Raw genomic sequence first — 8,860 nt, forward strand, 5'->3', positions numbered from 1 at the left:
AAAAAAAAAAAAAAAAAAATCACCTCTGAAACATGGTACATTTGGAAGTCACTACATGAACCCTGAAGTCACCCTGCAACCTGAAGAAAGCCAGTCAGACAGGGAGCATACTACAGCAGATTCCCAATTACTGTGTCCTGAAGAGACAAATCTAGAGACAGAGGGCAGAACCAGGCTGCCAGGCTGGGAAAGGGGATGGTGAGTACATCTGACAAGGACTCCACCTGGGCTGACGGGAACTTCCAAAAACTGACTGCCAAGACAGTTGCATCATCTAGAAAATACTCTAAAGCACTGAACTGCACAAATTAAATTGGGGAACTCAAAGGCATGTGCATTCTATCTCATAAAGTTGTTGAAAACTATCAACACATCCCTGATATGAAATTAAAAATATTTTATTTTTTCTTTAGTATCAGGGATCCAACTCATGACCTCAAACTTGTGAGGCAGGCACGGTGCCATGGAACTAAATCCCCAGCCTGAACTTAAAAATATTTTAAAACAATTTGGAATCTAATTTATCCTTGAAATATTTAGAAACTTAGAGTTTTGTTTTTAGAAACAGACGTTTCTCTACCATTTCACCACAGGCTAACCCCTCAGAAAGACTAGGCCTTTGGTTTTACAAATCTTTTTATTATTTCATAAAATACAAAATCAAGCAGTGAAGATATTTTTTAAAAAGCTTTTGCCTGACATGGAATGTATCTAAAAATCAAACTCAATCCAAAAAGTGAGAGAGTGAGAGAACACTTCCCAACCCATCCTTAGCCACTGTTATTGATAGAAAAACCAAAGAACAATATCCCTAGTGAACACAGATGAGAATACTAGCAAACTGAATACAGCAACCTATCAAGATAATTCTTTACAATAACCAAGAAGGAGCCATCTCAGGAATGAAAGAATGTCTGTAACACCAAAGAAACCACAGCCTTGGACAAATGTCACAGTTTGAAGAGACACTGAAAAAGAGTTTAAAAAATCTAACGGTCTCATGATTTAATTAAGAAAGACTGGACAACCAAGAAACAGGAGAAACTGCCTCAGACAAAAGGTGTGGCCAAGACCTACAGCAGGCAGCACATGCAACAGGGAGAAGCCTATGTTCCCCAGACCTGAGGGAAGAGGTGGTGCTCCTGCCCAACACTGTGCTCCAAGTTTGAGCCAAAACAGTCAAGAAAGGGATAAAAGGGCCTGGGATTCAGCTCAGTGATTCCAGTGCCTGCCTTGCAAGCACAAGGACCTGAGTTTGATCCACAGTACCAAAAAGAAAGAAAGGGATAAAAGACATGAGTTGGAAAAACAGAAATTAAGCTGGGCTATTCGCAGGTGACATGATACTATACATGGAAGCCCCTTCTAAAAATAGTGAAAACTGAGCTGAGGAGGTAGCTCAGTAGAAGAGTGTTTGGCTGGTATGTGTGAGGTCCTGAGTTCAATGCCTGACACTGCAAAACAAACAAACAAACAAACACCCCAAATAAGAGTGTGAGCGTGTATCTGTATACATACTGGAAACCAATGCACACACTTGGCAAGGTTGCACAAGATCAATATACAAAAACACAATGGTAATGAACAATCTGAAAATAAAATTAAAACAATTCCACCTGTAATCACATAAAAAAAAAAATAGAGGACTAAGTTTCCTTAAAAGAAGTGTATTGCTTATATTCTTTTTTTTTTTGTACCAGGGATCGAACTCGGGTCCTTGCACTTGCAAGGCAGGAAGCAAAACCACTGAGCACTGAGCTAAATCCCCGGCCCATAGCTTATATTCTAAAAGCTACAAAGACACCTGGAAGGAAATTAAAGACCTTCATAACCAGAGACAGTCCATGTTCATGGATGAGAACATTTACTTTGCTGAACACATCAATACTACCCATAGTGACTTTTAGAATTCAATGCAATCCCCATTAAAGTATCAGTGGCCTTTACAGGCCACCTTCAAATTCACACAGAATTGCAAGGAGACCAAAGATTCAACACAATTTCAAATAATGTATCCTAATCAAAACTTGCTATAAAGCCACAACAGTCCACACAGTGTGGTATTGGCATAAAGACACACAGACTGAAGAAACAGAGGAGAGAGGCCAAGAAGACCCCCCACGCCAACTCTCCTAACACTCCAATCACTGAGGATATGTAAAGACGCACAACCCGTGCAGATGGCTCTCAACAGCTTCTCCTTGTCTCTTTGCCACTCCTTCCCCTTCTCCATATTAGCTTGGCTCAGGTTGGGCTCCATTGTCCTCCCTGAATACTTTTGTCCTTCTAGCGCTTTCGCTCACAGGTGTAACTCTTCTAACTTAACATGTAACCAAGCTGGTTTCTCCCCACCTTTCTCCAGAGAGCATCTCAGCTCCTGTATGTGGATCTACAGGGCGTCCACAGCCAACCTTAAGGTGGCACTCACCTCCTTCTCCCTCCCAAGCTCCGTGCAGTGCTCCTGAACCTGGGCCTCCAGCTGCTGCTGGGCTTGCAGGGCCTGCTGTTGTGCCACCTGGAGCGCGGCCTGCAGTTCCAGCACACGGGCCTTCTCTGCCTTCAGCTTCCGCAGCACTGCGTGGTGCACCTGTGGATGCTGAGTGCCACGGCTCAGCTGCTCTGTCAGCAGCCGCTCATGCTGCAAGGCCTCTGAGAGCTCCAGCACATGGTTCTTCTCAGCCTCCAGGCTCCTCTGGAGCTCAGAGAGCCGGCCCCGCTCCTGCGCCAGCAAGGCCTCGCAACGAGAATGCTCAATCTGCAGCTCTTGCTGTAGGTTGTCCCTCATGGTCTGCTCATGTTTCAAAGCTACACACAGTTGGTTGTTTTGAGTAAATTGCTTCTCCAAAGATAGTTTCAATTCCTATGTTGGTGAAAAAACAAGATGAGAAAAATTACTCAAAAGGAAAATGTAAAAAGTTTTCCTGCCCAGATCTGTTTACATACTTTCACTCAGCAATGATACTTTTTGCAAATTGTTCTATAGGTCTAAGTATGTGTAGGAGCTTTTTTGTAATTTTACCACCTGACTGCACAGATGAAGACCACACTGAGGAAATGCACACACATGTTCTGGAGTCAGACATGCCTCTTTTTTCCCTTCCTCAAAAACAATATATACTCAGGATGCTCAAAGACAGTACATCTTGCTTGCTATCACAATGATTCCATGTTGTTGAAAGATACACAGACCATGTTGTGAGCTAGAGGACACCTGCTGGACCTACACTGTACACAGCTGTCACCCACTACCTCTGCAGCTGCTGCTCTTCAGGATGGCTAGTCGGGAGGCTGCTTTCCCCTTCCAGAAGCACATGCTCATGGACTGTGGCCACTGAGGAGGGTCATGTGCACTGCTGGCCATCACAGCTGTCTGCCTTGTAAAAGGCGGCCACTGTCAAGGACTACTTTATCAGAAAATGCAGCCCTATCTCACTGCTTCAAAGTCCTGTCAATCAGATGTGCTGCCACAAACAAGAGTAAGAAAGGAAGGCAGGAGAGGGCAGCTTCCTGCTTCTGATGCACTGGCCAAGACGGCCAACAGCGAGTCACCTCCAGGGCCTTGGTGCTCTGGCCCTCTCTCTGTAGGTGCCGCAGCTGCTCCTCCTCCTGCTGAGCCTGGAGGGCACGCTCCTTTCCTTGCTCCTGCTCCAGCTCCTCCAGGGCAGCCTTCAGATCACTCTCCTTCCCATCCAGCAGGGACCTGTGCAGGGATGGCAGGTGGCAACATGCCAGGTCAGGCAGAGGCAAGGTGGAGAAGGAGGTGGCAGTGGGGGGGTCCCCCTGTCCCCTTGTCCCTGTGGTTCCATTTCTCATTCCCAGGCCCCAAAACCATAGGCTCCTGCAGCCTGCCAATCATGGCAGACCCAAAGACAGTAGGACTTCCACTGAAAGAGATGGACCAGGCCAAGGCCGCACCTCAGCTGGAGAACTTCACGCTGTGCCTCGCCAAGGGACTCCAGCAGCCTCGAGTTCTCCTGCTGGCACTCACGCAGCTCCGACTGCAGGTCCTGCACTGCGCTCTGCTCCACTGCCAGGAGCTGCCGCACGCTCCTCGCTCTTTCCTGCTCTTCGCTCAGGGTTTTCTGTAAGTCACTTGCTATACATTTTTCCTGCTCAACTTTATATGCCAACAATTCAACTGAAAAAGATTAAAAATATAAAGCAGCATTATTTGTGAGTCCAAAGTGTACCAGAAAAGGATGTTAAGTCAGAAAGGACATTCGGGTGTGCTCACGGTAGGAAATGGTGGCATTTCTGAGAATTGGAAACAACTGTTTCTAAGGAAACCAGGACACTCAAGGACAATTCATTTCTTCCTAGGCCTTGCTCTCCTGGTCGGGAGCAGAGACCAGCAGTGACAACATATCCCTAAGGCCCTCCTACAGTGCAGGCCAACCCCACCACTCACAGGCAACATGTCCTCCACAGAGAAAATTCAAGGCCCGCATGTCTTCACTGAAAGTCTATCAGAAGCTGAGGAAGAAACTGCCCCATTCTGCACAAACTCTACTGGAAAACACAATGGAGGAGATGCTTCCTTTGGTGAGGCCAGCACCAGCCAGCACCTTCAAGCACCAAGGCTAAAAAAGGGCTGAGGAGAAGAAAACTTCAGGCAAGGCCCCTGTGCATACAGAAATGCTGGCAAAGCCCCAGCACAAAAGGTCATAACACCTGCAAGGCCACTCTGCCTGATAGATCCAAGCAGGAACAAAGGCGCCCACCCAACACAGAACCCACATACAAGCAATAGGGAATGAGGAAGGGCATCCACTCAGGGCCTGCCTGGCACAGAAGCCAGGAAAAGAAGGCGACAGATGATCTAACTATAGAAAACTCCCAAGAACCTAAGTTAGAAGTGGAAAATGAACGATGACAAGCTCTTGAACTCCAGCACTAGCTCCTCTAGGGCTTCTATATTCACAACTGTAGAACTCCAGGGTAGCACCCACCCTGCCTGCGCAGCTGATGTTCCCGCCGGCTGCTTCGAGCCTCTGCACTTGTAAGTGCTGCACACAGCTGCTGCAGCTTCTCCTGGTTCTGCAGGTGTGTCATGCGCAGCTGGGCACGCAGCGCCTGAATCTCTGACAGCAAGCTGCTCCTGTCAGGCAGGCAAAGGTGTTTCCAGGCCTTTTCCTGAAGGTCTCCCTGGAGTGGGGAGAGCAGATTCTGCATGAAACAGGAGGGCACCAGGCTGCAAGGAGGGAGCCCTGTTTACCTCGTCACCCACAAACCACCCAATCCAGCCCCAGCCTCCAGCACCAGAGGACACAGCTTATTGACCATGATTGTGGAGGAGTATAGACCTTGTTCCCAGGCACCTTCTGCAGCTCTGTCTAGAAAGCAGCTATGCTAGCCCCTTGCCCTCAGCACCAGCCTACTCCTCTGGGTGCCAGAGTGCAAACAGGATCCACACTATCTCACAGATGATGGCCTTGACCTTGTGTGCAGCACGCTTGATAGCTGGCAGGCCCGAATGGCTCTTCTGTCACAGAAGTGACACTCAAGGAAAATCAGTGGAGTTTGTGAGGACTCATGTGTGAACGACACAGGGCTTCCCCAGCCAGCTGCTACCACGTCCCCAGGTGAAGAGCACATGATACAAAATACACAGAGAAGCAGTTTCCATCACCCTCTCCTGGGGCCAGCCTCCAAGGCACAGATGTAGGGCTGCTGCTCACCTGCTCGTGGACAACTTTCTCCAGATTCTTGCACAGGAGGCTGTCATCCCACAGGTCTGAGCCACAGGGTCTGGGCTGCAGCTCTGCTTGCACTATCTTCTGCTCCTTTTCAAACATCTCCTGTGTGGCCTGCAGAAACTCTCCCCGCCAGTCACAGTGCTCCAGGAGCTCCTGCAAAGTTGAAGCAAGAACCTTAGTGCTGAGCTGGGGTGCAGCTCAGTAGGAGACAGGTGGTCAGCATGCACAAAACCCTGAGTTCTATCCCCCCAGCACTGCTGAATAAATAAATGAATGAAAATAAGGAAGGAAGGGAGGGAGAAAGAGAGGCAGGGGGAAGTGCCTTATTCACTCTCTAGTGTATGCTACAAGCACTGTGTGGCCTGGATATTTGAGTCACTTAGATTCATAAGTTAGACCCTGATCCCTGACATGACTGTACTTGAGACAGGACCCCATTAAGGTTGAAGGTGGTCACAGCATGGCCCAGGTCCTGCAGGACTATAGTAACTGGTAAGAAAAGGAAAAGGAACCCCCCCCCATGAGGACCCAACAAGGAGGAAGCCATCTGCAAAGCAGGAATTGGGCCCTCATCAGAGCCTGGCTCTGCTGGCACCAGAACTCAAGCTCCCAGAATGCAGACCCATTAGAAATAAACATCTGTGGTGCTTTGTGAGGGAAATGAACAGAGAGAGAGAGAACTAAGGAAGCCATTCTGACATGGGAGAAGACATATAAGTGTGAGAGGCAGATGCCACCAATATGAGCAGAGGCTGACACAGAAGATGGTGAAATTCTACCAAGAAAGAGGTCCTGAGTGTCTCTCCTCTTCCCAATGAGAAGAGAATGAGTCCCTGCACCAATGAGGCCCTGGTCTAGAGAGGACCAGAAAGCCCCAGGGTCTGTGGCCAGGAGCAGGCACACCATGGCTCAAGGACACACAAAGTGGGCACCAGCCACAGGCTGCCACTTTCCTGACACAGGGACACAGTCCTTTCTTCCCTCCTGGCACATTTACCCCAGCAGGAAGAAGCAGGTATGGAGGGTAAGGCTTCAGGGGAGGTGGGGTGATGTCAGTCTAAGGCCCAGCAAGGGGCTTGGTGTCCACTTTCCCATGCTGTGGTGGGCCCTGGGTTCTGGGAGGTGACAGCAGGTGATGGGTAGGAGCCAGGTCCAAGGGTGAGCCCAAGTTTAGAGGGAGGAAGGAAGAAATGTGGGATCCATCTGCAGGTCCCAGGAAGTTCTCATAACCTTGGGACCAGGAAAACATCTCTGGCCTTGCCCTCTTAGCTCACAAGGCGACCACCTCCCTCTGACCACATGGAGCCTCCAGGGTACACCTGCTAGGAACAGCAGACAGAACCAGCATGGCCATGGGCTAGGGGCTACAGGTCTTATTTTTAATCTGTTCCTTTAGCTGCCTTAAACAGACCCTCATCTCTATGCACAGCTCCCCTTGGTTGCTGTAAGCTCCAAGGTCCTTTAGAAACAGCTATGTGAGGTCCACACAAAGTGCATTTCCTCAGAGTTAGGGTGTAGCTTACAGGTGGAACCCTGGAGTAGCATGCCATGCCATGGGTTCATCCTCAGCATCGAGAAAAGAAAAAGAAGCCCCTTTGTCACTTATTGAACAATTCCATACCTTCTCTCCTTTCCTGGGGGCTACCTCCAACAGGCCTTGTCCCTCGCTCGGGAAGCAGGCAAGCGGGGTGCATGACTCCCCCTTGCTCAGGGTGCTGGGAAGGTCTCGGCTCTCCGATAAGGCTAGTATCTGGTGGCTCTCATCACACACCATCTGCAGCAAAGCCTGAGGGGGGGAAAACATCAGAAAGGGGAAGATGGTCTGAAGCCACTACTACATGCACTGCACTGGCCACCACACGGCTCAAAAGGAGCTGTGAAGAGGTATTCCAAACAGTCATCTACTGTGTTCAATGTGAAGGCTTCAAATATACCTCCTACAACTTCAGGGACCAGGAAACCAGGCTGGAAATGGATTCTGGATAAGGTGCTCCAAGGCCAGGCCCACTCCCTCCCACTCAGAATCTGTTTTCTGTGGGGCGCTGAGCCTCCTCTACACCTGGGCCTGGGTGGACAGGGCTGAAGAGGCTGAGCGTGTTGCACCCTGGCCCTCCTGGGACCACATGACCATCATGTGCATGACCCAGCTGGCAGCTAGTACCAATGACCAATGGAGGCAAAGACACCTGTGCCTGCAGACTATCAGTCCCTGTGGCCCACAGGTCTCCTCATACCACTAAGCCTGGGGTGCTCACTACAGGGCAGCGGGACAGCAGCCCTGCCCAGAGAGGATGAGAGAGAGAGAGATGGTGGCCTTGGAAGGCAGTATCTGGACCGCAGAAGCCAGTGCCACTGAGTCTGGCCATACTGTAGCTGCACACAAAAGCTCCTAAGACACTTGGCTTAGAAATGTGAGGGAGGGCTGGGGATTTAGCTCAGTGGCACCGCACCTGCCTCGAAAGAGGGAGGTCCTGAGTTCAATCCCTGGTAAAAAAAATAAAAAATAAAAAAAAATAAATAAAGTGAGGGGACAAAGAATCTAACAAAATCCAAAATGGAGACAATACAAAATTAAGCAATGTCAGGGCTTACAATGGCGTATAATTCAGCTAACTGGAAATACATTTCGCCAGTGTTAGGAAACACACTGCATATTACGTTGACTTCAGACAATCTGAAAATCTAAAACAATTTTACTATAAAACATATTTGGAGGCTGAGATGCCACTCAATAGCAGAGCACTTGCCTAGCATGAGCAGAGTCCCAGACTTGGTCCCTAACACTGTATTTCACATAACATGGATGTGAGGCAAGGTCTCCAGTCAAGGTAAGGGTGAGCCAGATGATGCAGGCCCACAGGGCCTATCTCCATCTGCACAGGGAATAGTGACAGCCAAGTGGCTGGTCACTTCCTGGCTGAAGATGATGAGCCATTTTCTATATCTTAAAATACATCTGTCTGAATTTCATAATGAGAATAAAATCCTGTCTAAAAACATCTCTTAAAGAATCCCCACAAATGGGATAGGGATTTAGCCCGCCACCTGCCTAGCAAGTACAAGGTCCTGAGTTCAAACTCCAGTACGAGAGAGAGAGAGAGAGAGAGAGAGAGAGAGAGAGAGAGAGAGAGAGAGAGACACCACACAATACATACACTCTCCGC

The 8,860-nt window shown here is 48.9% G+C and overlaps 1 protein-coding gene across 9 annotated transcripts in view; it reads right to left on the reverse strand.

Annotated features, from left to right (window-relative positions):
• Nucleotides 1–8,860, reverse strand: part of Pcnt (pericentrin) — a 104,587-nt gene that overhangs the window by 16,978 nt on the left and 78,749 nt on the right. For all 9 annotated transcript variants that reach the window (XM_010636382.3, XM_010636387.3, XM_010636386.3 and 6 more), the window contains 6 exons: nt 7,318–7,482; nt 5,679–5,849; nt 4,950–5,145; nt 3,916–4,138; nt 3,550–3,700; nt 2,429–2,860 (listed from right to left, as the gene is read on the reverse strand). In XM_010636382.3, the coding sequence (XP_010634684.1) occupies nt 2,429–2,860; nt 3,550–3,700; nt 3,916–4,138; nt 4,950–5,145; nt 5,679–5,849; nt 7,318–7,482 (1,338 nt within the window). The remainder of the gene's footprint in view (nt 1–2,428; nt 2,861–3,549; nt 3,701–3,915; nt 4,139–4,949; nt 5,146–5,678; nt 5,850–7,317; nt 7,483–8,860) is intronic.

The sequence above is a fragment of the Fukomys damarensis genome, unplaced genomic scaffold (genome assembly GCF_012274545.1).
Source record: "Fukomys damarensis isolate Sample0158 unplaced genomic scaffold, DMR_v1.0_HiC HiC_scaffold_24, whole genome shotgun sequence".
Lineage (NCBI taxonomy): Eukaryota > Metazoa > Chordata > Mammalia > Rodentia > Bathyergidae > Fukomys > Fukomys damarensis.